Source organism: Homarus americanus, unplaced genomic scaffold (assembly GCF_018991925.1).
Source record: "Homarus americanus isolate GMGI-L3 unplaced genomic scaffold, GMGI_Hamer_2.0 scaffold54347, whole genome shotgun sequence".
Classification (NCBI taxonomy): Eukaryota; Metazoa; Arthropoda; class Malacostraca; order Decapoda; family Nephropidae; genus Homarus; species Homarus americanus.
Genome location: NW_024715291.1, coordinates 402,501 through 422,295, shown reverse-complemented (window position 1 = coordinate 422,295; position 19,795 = coordinate 402,501). Strand labels below are relative to the sequence as shown.

At 43.3% G+C, this 19,795-nt stretch overlaps 1 protein-coding gene across 3 annotated transcripts in view; it reads right to left on the bottom strand.

The window, feature by feature from the left end:
• The window catches only part of LOC121857335, a 118,900-nt gene that overhangs the window by 62,297 nt on the left and 36,808 nt on the right, over positions 1–19,795 (bottom strand). For all 3 annotated transcript variants that reach the window (XM_042353347.1, XM_042353360.1, XM_042353355.1), the window contains exons 9-10: positions 19,494–19,650; positions 4,435–4,601 (exon numbers count right to left, since the gene is read on the bottom strand). In XM_042353347.1, the coding sequence (XP_042209281.1) occupies positions 4,435–4,601; positions 19,494–19,650 (324 nt within the window). The remainder of the gene's footprint in view (positions 1–4,434; positions 4,602–19,493; positions 19,651–19,795) is intronic.

The window sequence follows — 19,795 nt, the reverse complement described above, 5'->3', positions numbered from 1 at the left end:
GAAAGGGTGGTAAGCTGCCGTCATGGTGTGGAGGAGAGGAATTTAGTGGGGCAGGTATGTGGTGTCTTGTTTATCTGTAGAGGTAACTGAGAGGTTCGTTAGGTATGTTATTAGCATCACTACCATCACAACCATCATTACTACCATCAGAACTACCACCACAAGAACCACTAACTCCTTTCATAAACATCACCCCAACTAATAAAATCATAGCCATCACCACAGTCACTACACAAAGATCACTTTTAGCATCATCACCACAGCCACACGTCTAGGCCTCATAAACATCAGTTACGACCCCCCCCTCCGCTCCACGACCACCTTGAACCCCTCACTACGACCTGAGGACGACCCAGCGTACCAGAAAGTCCCCTGCGACTCGCTTTTAAGTTATAATTGACTCCACCATTCCCGTCCTCACACATTCTCCGCCTCTGGTCATACCACACTGTCTTTTTCAGCTCTAAGGAGACGTGAGACTGGGGACGTGAGACTGGGGACGGGCACGTGAGACTGGGGACGGGCACGTGAGTTTGGGGGGTGGGGACGTGAGACTGAGGGGTGGGAACGTGAGACTGGGGCGGGGAATGTTGGTAGGGGAATGAGGGGAGGGGGGGTAGCAACTCTCTGGACTTTTCTGGCTCGATTCTCAGCCTCTTGAAGGTCATAGGAATCAGGTGCCTGGGTGGTAAATCAAAGGGCTGGGTGGTAAATCAGGGGGATGGGTGATAAATCAAAGGGATGGGTGGTAAATCAGGGAGCTGTGTAGTAAATCAGGGAGCTGGGTGGTAAATCAAAGGGCTGGGTGGTAAATCAAAGGGCTGGGTGGTAAATTTGAATTTCATAGACTTCAAACACTTTAAGTCTCATTAAATCTTTGAGAGCGTCTTATCGCTAAAGAGGCACAACATGCGGTAATTATTATACCCGTGTTGGTAAGTTCTCGGGTAATCTATCATCGAGTTTTCTTGTTTAATACTTTGACGATTATGGTTTAACCCTTTGACGACTATGGTTTAACCCTTTGACGACTATGATTTAACCCTTTGATGACTATGGTTTAACCCTTTGACGACTATGGTTTAACCCCTTGACGACTATGATTTAACCCTTTGATGACTATGGTTTAACCCTTTGACGACTATGGTTTAACCCTTTGACTACTATGGTTTAACCCTTTGACGACTATGGTTTAACCCTTTGACGACTATGGTTTAACCCTTTGACGACTATGACCCAACCCTTCAGTACAGAAAGGGTTAAACATCTGTATAAAAAGTGATAAGCAGCAGGGCAATTTCACGTCCACAGTGCCCCCTAGTTCACCCAGCTGTGAATGTGTACCGAAGGCTCAGAAAATTGTGCGTTTATATCCATACTAACGGGTAGTCTAGCCAATGACGTCTGCATCCACAACATTGTAATTCATTCATATTATTTTCGAATATTTCTTTCCTGCATTAATTGTAAGAAATCCGAAAGAACTATTGGGATAAACACGAATTAACCCAGACAGCCACACAGACAGTCACACAGACAGCCAGCCAGCCACACAGACAGCCATACACAGTATTCATATGCATATGTATAAAAGAACGTAAACATACTCATATATGAACTGTTGCAAGAATTCACAAGTGTATGTAAACAAATATCTAAAAGCACTCAAATAAATAAACAGACAGACAGACACACGCACATGCTACCTCAGTTGATCACACCCCCAACCAGGCGTAACGCTATGTGTATGTGTGTGTGTTTGGCAATGGTGGTAGCGTCAGGGTGTTTACTGCCAACACACACACACGTTAAACTTAGCCAGCAACCATTCACTCAGACGTTATTGTTGACATCCCACTGATTATCACCTGACACGCACCACGGACCACTGACCACTACACACGAACTGTACTTTTCTTTTATTATTATTATTAGAATGATGATGATGATGATGATGATGATGATGATGATGATGTGTGTGTACTTACGTGGTGGAGACATATATGCGTTATACACGACACACCTGTACCAGCTTGTCATTGGTCGGCTTGCTTTGTGGGCGTGGTCACTAAATGCTGACGAAGGTAATTTAGTTAGCTAACAGTCAGTTTGCACTTAACGACTTATATAAGCTTGTTTGCTGTTTCTGAGGAAACATTTGGTTTTGTCAGTGTATTATTCACCAAACAAGATTAGCATTGTGTTAATTCTGTAATAGAACATATATTTTGTTTGTTTGTTTGTTTTGAAACCCAGACGAATTGTATTGCGAGGAATCTCACTCTGATGCTCGACTGAGAGGCTCAAGACAGACGTGTATTTCTATTTTGGGACAAAACTTTTTAACACGTAAATACTTTGAGCTGTAGAGAAGTTCACTGGAGCGTCTTTAGTTTTTACTCACCGATAAAATGTTTGTGTTTATGAAGAATACTTTGTTATTCTATGTGCAAAACGTCATGGCAATCAGTAATATTATTTTACTTTACAATCATATGAGAGGATTTGTTTTAGTTAAATTGATATTATCTGAGGGAGTGAGTCAATTACTGTTTTGATAATACCACCCATTTTCCTCTTCACTTCCCAGTCAACGCAACTTTTATAATCTATTCCTTTTCTACACATCTCCCTTTTCTTTATCTCTATTTCTCTCTCCGTACTTTTCTTTCTTCCTTCCATACTCTTTTCTTCTATCTCTTTCTGTATTACACACACACACACACACACACACACACACACGCATCATGGAAGTAAAATCCTACCGTAAGTGAATCTCGGAACGCCCATAAGGCATTAAGTGAATAACATCGCAGGTATACCTCCTCCCTCCATAACAAGGCGGGTGACAGGCAGGACGAGAGTACATTACCTCCCTTCAAAACAGAATTAATAATTCCTGGAAAAACGAGTTAGAGTGTGTTGTTTTATGGAAGGCGATGTTTTCAAGCAGCCGTCCTTGGTCAAATTGTCTTTCTGGCGTGTTGGCGAGGTCTTGGAGGTGTTTTGGCTAGATTTGGGTAGTGTTTTGGCTAGATTTGGGTAGTGTTTTGGCTAGATTTGGGTAGTGTTTTGGCTAGATTTGGGTAGTGTTTTGGCTAGATTTGGGTAGTGTTTTGGCTATATTTGGGTAGTGTTTTGGCTAGATTTGGGTAGTGTTTTACATACTTGGTAGTGTTTTTATTAGTGATTTGGGTAGTGTTTTAGATACATTACAGTGTTTTGCTAGATTTTGGGGTAGTGTTTTGGGATATACTTCATAGTGTTTTGGCCAGATTTAGTAAGTGTTTGACATACTTGGGGTAGTGTTTTGCCAGATTTGGGTAAAGGTTTGATACTTGGGCAGTGTTTGGCTAGATTTGGGGTAGTGTTTTGGCTAGATTTGGGTAGTGTTTTGGCTATATTTGGGTAGTGTTTTGGCTAGATTTGGGTAGTGTTTTGGCTAGATTTGGGTAGTGTTTTGGCTATATTTGGGTAGTGTTTTGGCTAGATTTGGGTAGTGTTTTGGCTAGATTTGGGTAGTGTTTTGACTAGATCTTGAAGGTATTTTGGCTAGATTTGGGTAGTGTTTTGGCTAGATTTGGGTAGTGTTTTGACTAGATCTTGAAGGTATTTTGGCTAGATTTGGGTAGTGTTTTGGCTAGATTAGGGTAGTGTTTTGACTAGGTCTAATTGGTGATTTAGCGAAGTTTTCTTAATCTATTGGTAATTTTCACTATGTTGTTTAATATTACGTTTTAGCCTTGAACTGTTGTGCAGGATGTGGCTAAGACGATTACACCCAGAATTATACAAATACACACTCATACACAAAGACAGGTGAGGATGAATGCAATGCAGTGCGTGTGTGTGTGTGTGTGTGTGTGTGTGTGTGTGTGTGTGTGTGTGTGTGTGAGAGAGAGACTGTCCATACCCCGTGCTGTTCAGGGAGCTTAATGTTAAGTTGCCTCACAGTTATTAGTACTGACGCTTCTTAGACTCACAATACCACGACGCCCAGTAGGACGATTGGGTCTGAGTGAAAAGGATGGATCGAGCCATTACCTTTAGGACACTCGCTAACCTGGATGGTGGTATTCCTGTCTCTCTCTCTCTCTCTCTCACACACACACAGGTTAAAAAAATTTTTATATATACATGTAAAAACTAAACAGGGTTCTATTTTCGTTTTCTATGTTCCGATTCTTCTCTCTATTTAGCTCGTGTTTCTTTATATGTCTCATTTCGACTAAATCTTTTTCTCCCTTTTACTTTAATTCTTTTTTTTTTGTCTCTCAACCAATTCTCTCGTCTCTCACTCCCTATCCTCTTACCTGATTGTTCTCCAACCTCCTTTATCTCACCCTTAACCTTCTCTCTCTCTCTCTCTCTCTCTCTCTCTCTCTCTCTCTCTCTCTCTCTCCTCAACCTCTCGTTCACCTACCCCTCACTCACCTGAAGAGCATCCCCAGCGTCCAATCTTAGTCTGGCGACCAGCAGGTGAAGGAGGTGTCTTTCGGGTGGCGTGACCGTCCAGCGGCAGGTCACGTTAGGGCCGTAGGCGTCAGGGTAATAAGGTGACCTGAGCTCACCCTCATTTTCATCCATCTCTCCACCACAGTCTGCCGGAAGATGGGTCAAATAAGGTCACTAGTACGCACTAATTGGGGTAAACATTTGGGTCAGAATGGGTCCAACTAGATCACAGTCATGTTAGGTGGCGGATAGAACACACACACTGGAATAAAGTCAGGAAATTGGTTCAAGTGAGAAAAAACAAAAAAACAACAACACAAAAACAGCAAAAACGACACAAACGACACAAACAACAACAAAAGCAACTACAACAACAAGATCTTAACCATCTGAGCCAGGGAGGTAAGAGCCGAGTTATTTTAGACATTGTTTGGAACTGATATCGAAAGTCAGATTTAGACTCGAACTCTGAAACTGGACCAATTGGTGTATGCAAATGTGTTGCAATTGCTTTACATTAGGTGGAATCTGGTCAAGTTGTGGAAACCGGACTGTAATCTGGGTCAGTCTGAGTGACCGAGAGAGAGAGAGAGACAGAGAGAGAGAGAGAGAGGAAAGACTTTGTTTAATTTGGGTTAATGTATATGACGATGATTTAACCCTTTGACGACGTTGATTTAACCCTTTGACGACGTTGATTTAACCCTTTGACGACGATGATTTAACCCTTTGACGACGATGATTTAACCCTTTGACGACGTTGATTTACCCCTTTGACGACGTTGATTTAACCCTTTGACGACGTTGATTTAACCCTTTGACGACGATGATTTAACCCTTTGACGACGATGATTTAACCCTTTGACGACGTTGATTTACCCCAATTCTTTCCGTCTCTCTCTCTATCTTTCATTTCCTTTATCCCTTTCCCTCGTTCTCTCTTTCTTTTTCTTGATTTCAACATTTACTTCTTTTCTATCCATTTATCTATTCTACCTTATTATGCTAATCGATAATAAAGTGAAGTCAAATATTCCTTTTATTCTAATTCTCGCTTTCTATATGTTTCATTCTGTACCATTTCTCGTTATAGGGATTTTCATTATCAGTTTTTTTTGTCTCCTCTACGCCTCTTTCCTTATTTCTTCTCTTTGTTTCCATCTTCATCTCTTTCCTCCTTCTCCTCTTCCTCTTCCCCCTTCTCCTTTCCTTACTCCTCCATAGCCTCTTCTTCCTCCTCCTCCTCCTCCTCCTACAGGTTTCCAGGAACAATACCTCGCCTCTCACACATCACTGGCTGCCACATCCTGAGGTACTGTGTTTACACTTATTTTCACGCGCCTTCCCGCCTCCTCTAATAACGTTCCAACAATATTTATAGTTGTCCCTTACTTCCCCGAAGGCTCGAAACCAACCAGACTCCGGAGAAGATCGACTAGCAACGCCTAAGATGAACACACACACACACATCTCCCTCCTCTCTGTCTTTGATTATGTCCCCTGTGTTAGAAATCCTAGAAAGTTAGTGATGTAAGAGACTTTCAGCTTGATGGATGGCGCCAGGTGGTTGTCATCCCCTGATTGGTTGTTGAATTGGACACAGACACACTTCCAGACGTATGACGATTCCCTAGATAAATTTTTTTTTGTATCATCATCATCATCATCATCATCATTCCCGACTCCACTTCCTCAAAACTACATTACTTCCTGGATCATGTTAACCATCGATTACTCCCACGTTATGCATCATTCACCTCAAACTTTTGCAACCTGACTTGTTAATTCGGTCATGTTTTTGTTATTTTCTAAACGTGAGATGACCTAGTTCCCTTCTGCTAGGTGAATGTGTCTCCAAGGTTCACAGGTCAGAGAAGTGGATCACGACGACTTGGATAAGGTTAATCTAGGTAAGGTTTATCTTTTCATAGTCTTAACACACACACACACACACACACACACACACACACACAAAGCACCAATGACACACCCATCCTCACCTGGACACCAAACTTCTGGTAAAAATGCGCAGTTTTCCCCCAACCCGCAACATTCCTCGGATACATAGGAGGTATTCTTAACCCGGTAAGGTAAACACGGGGCTAATCTTACCTGTGAGTGTGTACGGACGTGTTACCTGCCACCTAATTTTACCCTTTACCATCTGATTTGAGGATAAGCAAGTGGGCTTTACAACCTCCTTGATGGTCTACCAGGTGGGCCATCCCAGGTCGTAAACACTACCTGCTGTTATTTCCCCCTTTAGTTTTCTCCTATTCTTCCGTTTTACCATTTATGTAGGTTTTAATGGCACGTTTCTGTTTTTTTGTTCCCTGTACGAGGTCTCAATGTTAACTAAGGCTTAATGGCTCTCCCCTCTCGTCTGATTTACTCGATACACAGGAGCTCAGTGAGAACGTATACATATTATGCTTAACCTAATGTGGCTTAATGGCTCGTATACATAATCTCTCGTATGTTATGGTTTGATGGCGTGTATTTATTCTCTCCTCCATAATGGGTTTTTATGGCGAATATCCATATCACTTTATATATAATGTATCGTAATGGTGAGTGTCTATATCCGGTTTATTTATCCTAATGTTGATTTATTGTGTGTAGTAATTTTGTTGCTTTGTTTATGACTCTGTGTGTTATGTATTGGGAGGGGAAGGAGAGACGGGGAAGACGGGAGGGAAGGAGGGGAAGGAGGCGGAGGGGGCCGTGGAAGGTCGAATGTGGGAAGAAGAGGAAAGGAAACAGAGGAAGTGGAAAGGGAAGGGCAGAAGGAGGGAAGAGGAATTGGAAAATTATACGAGTTATGGAAGGTTGGAAGGTAATGAGGGGAAGAAGGAAGGAAGAAAGGGAGAAGAAGAATAAGGAGAGAGTGGTAGAGGGGAGGCGAGGAGGGAGAGGAAGAAAGAGATGATAATAATCAGATTATATTTGTATCCTGTCCAAGATCTCAGTAAAGGTAACCTCGTGCTTGTTTGAGGATACCGACGATCACATCCACGGTACGTCGGCTTGGGGTAAGATCATAGGTGTAAGCGACCAACAGTTTGTCAACAATGAGAAATCCCCTTGAGTCATGACCACCGAATGTTGATGTCTGTTACGTGAGAATTTTTCAAGTTTTTTTTTATCGTAACAGTGAAGGATAAAAAGAGTATTGATTTCACCGAGAGAATTAAAGTATAATGAGAATATGATGAAGGAAGAGATGAAATAAGAGATAAAGAGATAAAAAAAAAGAGAGAACGCAAGGAATCTAACATCCATGTATTGTATTATAATCTCCCAGACAAGGTATGACGTCACACTGACTCTATATAGGTCAGAATGTCACCTAAATCTGTTTTCTATGTCGCTTCTCTGGTGATACTTTTAAGTTTAAAGGCTTAAAGAAGTAACACATGCACAGAGAGAATCATCCAACAATCCTACCACGTCGAGTTAAATCACACAGGACTATACGGACTCAATGTTTCAATTATCATCATTGAAAACACTTAAAAAAAAAGATTCTTCGTTCGGGTTTTGTAAACGAAGCCCATTGACGGGGAGAGGGGGTAGTGTGTGTGGTGGTGGTGGGGTGTGGGGAAGTGTTGTATGTGGGGTTAGAGTGTGCTTGTAAGTGTGGGTTTTGCATGTATGATGTACGTGGGGGTGTATGTAGATCTGTGTGTGTGGTGGTGGGTGTGGGGGGAGGGTGTGTATGATGTGTGGGTGGGGGCAGAGTATATATATATGTGTGGGTGGGACAATAATAATAGGTTTAGTGACAAGAACAACAACCATGATCTAGAAATATACACGTGACGAATGGTGTGTGTATATATAGCATCTAATGGTATGGAAGTGAGGGTCATTTATCAAGGAATTTCAGCAGAGTTTTAGTACAGAAATAAGATTGAGAAAGGGGGCGAACACACACATGAACTATTTACGAGCTATTGAAGGTTTTTATAATGGTTGGAATGAGGCTGTTCTTATAGAGACAGAGAGTGTGTGTGTGTGTGTGTGTGTGTTTTATGTATCATGCATGGATTAGGTGATCTGTATACTGAGAGTTTATCGAGTATGAACCGTATGTATACCGTGTATGTATATGCGATCTGTTTGTGTACCTGCTGTGTATGTGTGCACCATGTATGTACCTGGTGTTTATATGTGTACCATGTGTGTACCTGTTATGTATATGTGTATCGTCTGTGTATCGTCTACGTATCTAGTGTGTACCATGTATGCACCTGTTGTGTAATGTGTATGCACCTGATGTGTATATGTGTACCGTGTGTGTGTGGGAAGTAATGTGATTGCGTTGGTGGTTCCCAGAGGCGCCGTGACCAACCATAAGTGCTGAGGCGTGAGGCGGCTAATGTGAGAAGGGAAGAGGGGAAAGGAGGGAAGGAGAGGGGGGGAGTGGTGAGAGATAGGGAGGCCAGATGTGGGGAAAGGAGGAGGAAAGTGGAAGGAAGGAATAAGGAGAGAGAGAGGAAGAGGAAAAATAATAAGATGGGAGGGTTGGGAGGTAAGGAGGTGGAGGGAGGGAGGAAGAAGGGATAAGAGAGAAAAAGTGGTAGGGGGAGGAGGGTGGAGTGGTGGGAAGGTGTGGAGAGACATAAGGAGATAAGGGGGGAGGAGGAAGGAGGGGAAGTGAAGGAGGGGTGAAGCAAGAAAAAAGGAAAAAGGAGGAGAGGAGGAGGAGGGAGGTAGAAAGAGAAGAGAGAAAATGGAGGAGAAAGAAAAGGAAAAAGATCGGGGAGGGAGAAGGGGAGGGGAGATGCAAGGAACAGAAAGAAAGAAGAAACTGATAAAAGGAAACAAGACGTGATAGGAAGGAATGACAACCAAGAGATGAGGAGGAAAGAAGATAAATGAAGAATATGAATAAAGGAGATAAGAACATAGAAATAAAGAAGAGACAGAAAACTAATAAAGATAACAAAGAATAAAAAAATTTATATAGTCTTGGGAGGAATATAGCACTTAAAACAATATAATCGAAGGACTATAATTATTATATGATGTCATAATTGAAGCCTTCTTTTCCTGGACTAACGTTGCTTGACTGCTTCCTTCCTTCCTGGTCTTCAAAGAGGAAACAGCAACAGGATGAGACTTTTATAATGTCACTCGCTATATGACATTCAAGAGGCTCGTCATTAAACTCTCCTTCCGATGCGTTAAGTCACCCCAAATAACCATCTTTACTGACCTGGTTTAATATATTTTTTTTTGCACGTTTACATATATTTTTTTTTCCTTTTATAATGTGGTTAATCAGAGCCAATGGTTAAATCTTGGTTAGCTTAATTTTGCATCATAAAAGATTCACTACAAATTGATCGGTTAGAAAATAATACGATTTAGTTTCGCGATTCATGACTTCTCTTAGGACCTTCCATGGAACCCTGAGAGTATGAGTTCCGTCAGTCAAGTCTCAGATTTCAGATTAGTCCGAGTAAAGTGCAAAAGCGTTTACAGTGTCCAACAGGGAAGGACGCGGAGTTCATGCTTGCCTTCGTGACTCATGCATTAAGGGCGTAATTACCTGGAGGGTCATGGGCTTTGTCAGCAAGTTACATACATAGTGACAGACTAATGAGTATGTGTGTGTGTGGGGGGGGAGTTCTTGGTACAATTCATCTGTTTATGGCAAAGTTTGGCAGGTTCCTTGGAGGAGGGATATCTGGTCAGGAGGGAAAGAGGTATTGGTAACGGCTGGGGACCTGTAGGAGGTCATAGAACGGGTGAGGATGTAGTGAGAGAGGGTGTGAGAGTCGGGTTAGCCACAAAGTTTACAAATAGTGCGGCCAGGCTCAGGGTTGCCAATGTACTCCCATAGGTACCTGTAGGCTTGCAGTCTAATGTACACAATCTGTTAGGACCGAGTCATCTTGGAGGAGTTTGTGGACCACGACACACACACACCTAATCCTCTAAAAGGCTCGACACCTCTGCCTTATCTTGGTTGCATGGTGCTGCCTAATTATCAGACCTCTCGGAGTATATATGTGTGTGTGTGTGTGTGTGTGTGTGTGTGTGTGTGTGTGTGTGTGTGTGTGTGTCACTTCAATCGTCTTCAACAAAGGTTCATCACTGTCAGGCGGCGCGACCATAGTATCTGGCCACTGAGAGAATATCCTCCGTGTACTTTAGTCATATTTCCTCCTTAAACAGTAATATTTACCTCGTGTCCTGTAGCGAGAAGTGAGGGGCCTCGCTTCCTACTCGAGCAGTAATTTCCTCACACGCCTCAAATGCTATAAATACTGCCTCTACGATCTTCTTTTAGCTAAAATTCCCGGGAGAGCTGATGGACTCCGGAAATGTTGCAGAGGTTTCCAATATGGCTTCCAATATGGGTATTTCTCGCCGGCGATGACAGAAATAACCAAGGCCTTTATGTAAGCCGTACTGGTAATATTGCTGGATCTCTTAAACCTGGTACCCAGCGACGATATAATGTATAGTTGGTGTTTATCAATATAAACATTGGGCGCGTGTCTCGGGCAGTCAGTGGCTGGAAGCGAGAGGCAGGAAGTAATGTCAGTCTCTCAGCAGGTCTGCCACGCCCGAGCTCCGGGGGGTAAATAGACCGAAGGAGGGCCGTCCCTACCACCCCCTACCACAAGGTGTACAACACGTAAACTCATTTTTCCTGTCCTTGCCGTGGGCGTCCCATGAGGCGTCCTTGACTTCGGCTGATAATAGATTATCGACATACTGGCTCCAACGTTTTGATTTTTTTGGTATTGATGTAATTTTTATTGCACAGAAAAAACCTCACCATCATAAAAAAAACAAATGTATGTACTGATATATTCACAGAAGGAACGAGCTCGTCTTCCTCCTCCCTATGAAATATTTTGGCTTCGTAGATGATTGTTTAAGATCTAATAAATTGCCGTTGAATCTCTAGAGTGAAGGCGTGGGTTCCTTCTCGTAAACTAACTCCTGCCACCACAACGGAAGAAGTCTTGTACACTTGAAATAAATTAACATTTCGATACTATACTTTCGTTGCCAATTCATTGATATCAGTATTCAACCTCGCTGTTCAACTACACAAGGGGCGACGGACATCAAATTTGGTCGTACTGAAGTTTGCGAGTTTACATAATAAGTGATGGATGTTTGTATACTGATAAGCAGTGTCAATGTTGATACCAGAGCGAGGACCAGACCCTCTGCCGACCTATCTTTTCCCCCAAGGTTATTAGTGAAGCTTACCTGTCGTGTGTGTGTGTGTGTGTGTGTGTGCGCGCTACCATCTTGACAACAACTCTCAGTTTTACATATACCAGAAATAACACATTCCACTTTAAAAAATGTTGTTCAGACAGTGAGCTAGAGCGGTCAGTGCTGCTAACAGTAATATATCATTATAAAATGTAAGAGTTTGAACGAGTTTCTTAACCAGTAATAATCTCTTTACACAGCTCACAGACACTGGAGGGCAGGGCAGGCAGGCACCGATGAGCCAATAAGGTTAGGAACTGCTAATTATATACAGCAGCATTTGAGCAGTATTAGAAACGCGGGTTTGCCTAATTAATGTTCTAATTCTCTTTGACGGATGCTGCAATCCATTTACCCGGGAAATCGTGAAGGACTGATGCAGTGTGAATGAGGACGCCCACCGCTGACGGCTTCAGTATACAAGCAATGGCTGGCGACTGAATTACAATTAATCCTCGCCTGAGGGTACGGATAACTGTTTTTGCTTTGTTTATATATATATATATGTGTGTATGTGTGTGTGTGTGTGTGTGTGTGTGTGTGTGTGTGAACACTTGATAACACCTAATGGTTCCACTTTGATCTATTCTCACATATGATCTCATTAGAATTATTTTAACACTACTAAATTAATATCATGCCGAGTCCTGTCGCGAATAGCAGGTTACATCATCTCTCGTCTCCTCAATGGCTGGTCATCCCCTTTGAGACAGTGCAGCTATTCACCTTCCAGAGGTATCGTCTCTTCTCCCTCACCAGTGACCCGTGTAGCTGTGTGTCACCGCCTCCGTCAGGTCGGAACACTGTACACATGGTGACACGGTACCACACCTTCTGTATTGTCTATATTCTTATTTACAAGAACAAATTATGGAGGTCTGTTTCTGTCAACTCCGTCAATTAATAATATTCCAGCTCGTGTGATAACCAACTCATATGAAAACCAAGCATTTTATCCTCTCTCTTTTCTCTTCTCTCTCTCTCTCTCTCTCTCTTTTTCTCCTTATAAAATCATTAATAAAACATGACGTCACATCTCTCTCGTGTGGACCAAGATCACCGGTGACGTCATCCGAGAATTACAACAGTTAGCAATGTTTAGATAATCATCTATTCATGCTGGCTTGTGAGTCAATTTCGCGAGATTCAGTAACGTGACATAATACAGCTAACCCAATACATCACGGCAGGTGCACTGAAGGATGAGAGCTTCGAGTTGATAAATAAAGTAAAAAAATACATTGTTGGATCTTCACATCATTAGACGGACTTGTTATGTTATTAGCTCACACACACACACACACACACACACACACACACACACACACACACTACAGCACGATAACATTCTCTTGTACCTCAGTATTCATGTCCCTTCACTCCACAAGCTCTCATCAATATCCTTTACCATGTATCTATCAATAATCTTCACCATCTATCTAACTAAAAAAAATGTCCATCAGTCTATGTATATCTCATTATATGTATTTCTCACTACCGATAAATAATCCTCACTATCTGTATTCCCTTTCTCCTCCTCTCTCATTCTTCCCATTTACTACCCTTCCTCCCTCTCCCCCCACAAGGAAGGAAAGGTAGGTGGTGAGAGAGGGGCTTAGGTGAGGAGGGTTAGTGAGGGAGGGGATAGTGAGGGAGGGAGCTAGTGAGGGAGGGGGTAGTGGAGGGAGCTAGTGAGGAGGGAGCTAGTGAGGGAGGGGGTGGTGAGGAGGGCTAGTGAGGAGGGAGCTAGTGAGAGGGGGAGCTAGTGGGAGGGAGCTGAGTGAGGAGGCTAGTGAGGGAGGCTAGTGTGAGGGAGGGGGAGTGGGGAGGAGTGAGGAGGGGAGTTAGTGAGGAGGGAGCTAGTGAGGGGGAGGGGGAGTTGTGAGGGAGGGAGAGTGGGAGGAGTTGTGGGGCTAGTGGGAGGAGCTAGTGAGGGGAGGGAGCTAGTGAGGAGGGAGGCTAGTGAGGAGGAGGTGAGGAGGGGGAGCTGGTGAGAGGGAGGAGGCTAGTGAGGGAGGGCTGGTGGGGAGGCTAGTGAGGAGGGTTGGTGGGGAGGGGGAGTTGGGGTGGGGGTTGTGAGGGGGGTGAGGAGGGAGGCTGAGGGTGAGGGAGGAGCTAGGTGAGGGAGGAGCTAGTGAGGAGGGAGCTAGTGAGGGGGGTGGTGAGGGAGGAGAGGGTGAGGAGGGAGCTAGTGAGGAGGGGCTAGTGAGGGAGGAGGTGGGGGGCTAGTGAGAGAGGGAGCTAGTGAGGAGCTAGTGAGGGAGGAGGCTAGTGGGGAGGGAGCTGGTGGGGGGAGCTAGTGAGGAGGGAGCTAGTGAGGGGGAGCTAGTGAGGGAGGGAGCTGGTGAGGGAGGAGAGCTAGTGAGTGAGGGGAGCTAGTGAGAGAGGGAGCTAGTGAGAGGGAGGCTAGTGAGGTGGGGCTGGTGGTGAGGGGCTGGTGAGTGAGGGAGATGGTGGGGAGCTAGTGAGTGAGGGAGTAGTGGTGACGGGAGATGGTGGTGAGGGAGCTAGTGGGGAGGGGGCTAGTGAGGGAGGAGTGAGGGGAGGGGTAGGTGGGGGAGGGGGTGGTGAGGGGCTAGTGAGGGAGGGAGGCTAGTGGAGGGAGGTGGGTGTTGGGGGGAGGCTAGTGAGGGGGTGGGTGTTGGGGAGAATGAGAGGGGAAGGTTAACAGGAGGAGGAGATAGCAGGAGGAGTATGTAAACCTTATTCCCTTTTGTTTCTTCTCCCCCCTCCATCTCTCTTCCCTCCAACCCCCTCCGTCTAATGCTTACCTACTCGAACCTCCCATCTACATTCCCCCCACCTTCCACTACTTCCTCCCCCCTCCTAACTTCCCTCCCCCCTCCCCTCCCACCTGTCTCCCCACCCCCTCTCCACCTGTCTCCTCCCCCTCTCTAAGTATAAATTTTCAAAGCCTTACTCAATGGGTTTTTTAATTATATACAAGATTATTTATGGGTGAATGAGGTGATATTATTTACGCCTAGTTTATGGAAGAATGAGTGATTGAGTGGTTAATGTTAAAAGGTATCAGGTATCACTTGATTACTCAGGTGAACAAGGTATAGTACTGGGTGATTAATACCTGTGGTCTTGTTATACGGCCAGGTAGCCAGGTAGTCGATATGAGATGATCGGCTGTTATGTTTATATGGGGTGACTTATGTACACACAGACACACACACAACACACACACACACACACACACACACACACACACACACACACACACAGTCATTATACTACATTTTCATCTCAATTTTCATCTTTTCATCAATTCTCGTCAACTTCTATACAGTTATTATTTCATCCTGTAGTCACACTGAGCCTCTCTATAACCACTACAGGACTCACCACACTGTCTATTCTGGTCCTTCCATTCGTCGTCAGGTAGTTCCCGGAGACTACCGACTGAATGAACAATTTAACCTCAATAAAGCTCATGAAGTCTCACTCAAGGAGCCATTCATTTACAAACCTTAATCTCATTGTGTATTCCAAATTATACGAATGAACCCACTTGTACCTGTGATCGTCGAGAGATAAATAAAATAAAAATATATTCCTTGACCCATCACCGTCCTTCCTTCTGTCCCTCCCTCCTACTTCCGTCTTTCCCTCCTTAAGTCCCATCCTCCCTCCCTCCCCGTCTTTCCCTCTGTAAGTCCATCCTTCCCCTCCCCGTCCCTCCTTCCTTAAGTCCATCCCTCCCTCCCTACTTCCGTCCTTCCCTCCTTAAGTCCATCCTCCCATCCCTCCCTCCCTTCCGTCTTCCCTCATAAGTCCATCCCTCCCTCCCTCCTTCCGTCCTTCCCTCCTTAAGTCCATCCCTCCCTCCTTCCGTCCTTCCCTCCTTAAGTCCATCCCTCCCTCCCTCCTTCATTTCCCTCCTTAAGTCCATCTCTCCCTCCCTCCTTCGTCTTTCCTCCTTAAGTCCATCCCTCCTCCCTCCTTCCGTCTTTCCTCCTTAAGTCCATCCCTCCCTCCCTCCTTCCGTCTTTCCCTCCTTAGTCCATCCCTCCCTCCCTCCTTCCATCTTTCCTCAGTCCATCCCTCCCTCCTCCTTCCGTCCTTCCTCCTTAAGTCCATCCATCCTCCATCCTTCCATCTTCCATCTCTCCCTCCTTCACATTCTTGGAAAAGTCAGGAAGACGCTGCAGTTTCAGCCACTTTGGTTAACTTAGAATAATTGGTTCCTGTTCCCCTCCTAACCACCTGTTGATATCAGACCAGAGAGAGAGAGAGAGAGAGAGAGAGAGAGAGAGAGAGAGAGAGAGAGAGTATTTTCGTATTCGTAAACCAAGGTGGGCGGCCAATCGTTACCGGTAATTTAGTCACCGTTCATTTCGTCACCAATTTCCTCAGGTAAATTAGTAACCAGTTAGTTATTTAACCGGTAATTTTATTGTTTTTTTTTAAATCGTATATTTATATCAATTAAACATTAAAATTACTGCCTCAGGTAACCGCTTCACTCTTAAATTAACTCCTATATTCTTACTCTAAATATTTACAGACATTTAATTTTAATTTGGTTATTAAATTATTTACGGTAAATTTCACAAATAATCCTGTGTTGTATTAATTAAATTTTAGATAATTATGCTCTATTTAGGGTCAATGATGCTGTGGTTTTCAAGGTTGTTAGGTTAGGTTAGGTTAGGTTAGGTTAGGTTTTAGTTTGATTAACCTCGGCCTTTATAATATTCCCTTTATGACATGTTTAATGTTTGTGGTTGCTGAGTTTATGTTGACGCACACACGCACTCACTCACGCACGTCACCAGAACAGGAGATCGATAAACGAGAGAGAAGGGAATCGACACACACACACACACACACACACACACACACACACACACACACACACACACACACTGCGCCCTAGCAATTCTGTTGACGACAAGCAATTAAAAACAAGAAATATTGATGGACTACTAACTGGCAATAAGTGGTTAATGGGCTAGTTACGAGAGACTGTTTCACCGATTTGTCGACATGATGCAGGAAACAGAGCCAGCCAACGACACCTCACTTTAATTTATTAGCTTTTATTTTGAGATGATTTAAGCTAATTGTCAATCCTTAGGCAGGATTACCTGAATATTAGACACCCCCAGGCTACATCACTTAAAGATTAACCACCCTAATGCTAACCTAACCCATGCTAACCTAACCTAACCCATGCTAACCTAACCTAACCCATGCCTAGTCTTTTATTGGTTTTCTCTAGATTAATTCATTACCTACTTATGACGTCACAAATTACCAATGACGTCACATACTACCTATGACATCACAAGTATAGATTTATCAATGGATTATGAATTATTATCAAGGATCCTTTATCAGTCGTCTTGAGGCCTTTGCTTTATAGGGTTGAATCGTGGCTGAGGGATCAAAGTGCCTCACTCAAGGGGTATTCAGACATTTATTCTATTCTTATTGTTTCAGGGAGTTTCCAATATCCTAGACCTTATTGATGTTCAAGGGGGTCATATAAAGGAGAACCGAGATGACAGGTCGCTTAAGAATTGAGCTGAAGAAATCTACCGTAGGTACTTTATTCAAAACACCACACACACACACACACACACACACACACACACATTTCTACCCTGAATTTTCACAGTAGATGACTACATATCTCCAGTGACTAGGGGCTGGAGGCTTGACTTAATATACCATACAAGAAATTATTAAATAGGTGGAAAAGTTATCGGAATGAGATTACAAATTATAAGACTTTGAAATGATTGAAATACAAAGTTACAGCACAGATATTGTCTTAACCTAACAACACGAGTCTAATAAGATATAGTTTCCCGCCAAATTTTGAAGCAATTAGTCGAGTTTACGGAAAGTTATCGAGTGGAAGCCATATTGGACGTGGACGGACGGGCGGATAGACGGATGGACGGACAGAGAGAGAGGGACTAACGAATACCTTCACTGTTATATCCCCTTTGGAACTTTGTGTCAGTAGGATGAAAGGGCAACTCCCCCTTCTGATGAGATCTGTTCTGTGCTGCTTCCACTTGGCTAACTCAGAAGCAGATGAAAATAAAAAAAATCAAGTAGACTCAGCCATTAAAAAATATAATCAATATGAGTTTTAATTAACCCTGAACGTTTGTTTAATTAAAAATAAAGGTATCGAGGCTGAATTAATTTTCCTTTGTCAATTATGTTTATCTGTCTGTTCTAATTTTTCTTTCGGGTTGTGGCTGCTAAAACGCTTCCAGCAATTGACTAACAAAAAATTCAGATTAGATTTCACTGTTCTGGTAAATCCCTTGTCCAGGTTTGTGAAATTCAAACTCTAATGCCGAATTTCCACGATTCCAGGACTCAAGGCTCTAATGCCCATCTGGGAATCACAACCCAAGATTCAAGCCTCAGAGTCAAAGGTTCAAGATTGAGGGTTCAGAGTTCAAGAGTCTCCCGCCAGCACAAACGTTCTATCTCATCTTTTAACCAATACATATAAAAACACAAAGATCTCCCCGTGTGTTTTATCGCAGCAAACAAATTTATTGGGTCACCCTTTGAACGATATACTGAAATAAGTAGACACACAAATGAAAGAGGTTTGTAAACTGGTGAAAAACTCAGCTTTCTTCTCTTCCTTTTTCTCTCTCTCCGTTTATTCTGTATGTTCATCTTCCTATTTCTTTCTTTCACATTCACAGTGTTTGTAGCTCACTGATTCTTATCTTACCAGTTTCATGTTTTTGAATGTGTGAGATGAGATAGGTTTGTTTTTATGCCTGGAACGTCTATTTACGTATGTGCAGACCCTCACAACTCATAGAGAAATGATGAGTTCGGTGTGTGTGTATGTAAGCTTCACAGTTACATAAGCAACCACAGGTCACTGGCCACTGCCCCTCCAGGACCCAACAGTCTATATTTGGCTCACAAGACACATCGCCTCGGACACGCATCAAAATAACTGAGCGCCACTAACACAGTTTGGGGTGGACAGTGGCACCGACTGTCAACCCCCTTCTCGGTGATAAGCTTTCAAGTTTGACCAATATACTTCACCTGAGCTGAGTTTTTTAGTTGAATATATAACGTAAAAAATATGCTTTAGTAAAATAAACCCCAACTACATTTTGCATAGTGTTAATCTATTTCCCACATCTATCTGACGCTTAAAATATTTTCGAAATACTGACATCACAGTTTGGTTAAAATTACATTTCAAAACGAATTAATTTTGTATACAGAGTTCATTTTATATTCTCTTCTACTTACTGTTTAATAATATTTCACAACAGTCACTATTAAGGAAAGAAATAACAGTGTGAGGCGAACATCTTCCACTCGGCCCACCGCTGGGAATATCAGTGTCTGATGGTCACCTCCAACACCAGCAGGATTTTTACCCAGGATTAAATTGTGTCTAAATTGTTGAAATCTTTGTGAGGTGACGTAGGTGTGGTATGTGTCAACGCCCTCCCTGTTGCTATTTACAGCTGTGTCTTACTGTGAGGGACTGTGTCTCACTGTGAGGGACTGTGTCTCACTGTGAGGGACTGTGCCTCATTGTTACGTGTGTTTCTGAATATTTGTGTCTCATTAGGAGACGAAAACCACCGTAGTAGATATCTGAGTTGTCCTTAATAATGTCTTGTAATCGTAATTGTGATCGATAACACTTACAATGATTACGTTTGTCTATTCCCATCAAATACAATAAGAAAATGTTACACATTCTCGAGAGAGGAGTTTTCCAGTCTTCGAGGAGAAGTACTTGTACAAGGTGGCAGCCATGTACTCACCCCTAAGTAGCCACGAGTACTGGATGAGGAAGCCGGTGTGGTCAGTGTCTTCCTTGGGGGAGAACTTGAGGGTGAGTTCTGGTCCTCGAGATACGAAGTTCGTCCTTGAAGGCAGACCTCCACTGTGTGTGAACGACAGGGTGTCATTCTCCACCACCTGAGGGACAAAATACCCGTAATTACCTCTTCCTGAAGTTACACACAGACACACAAACACAACATCTTAAGATAAAGTAAAATAATACATGAAGAACTCTCTCTCTCTCTCCATACAACGGTCACTATACATTCACACATAGGGT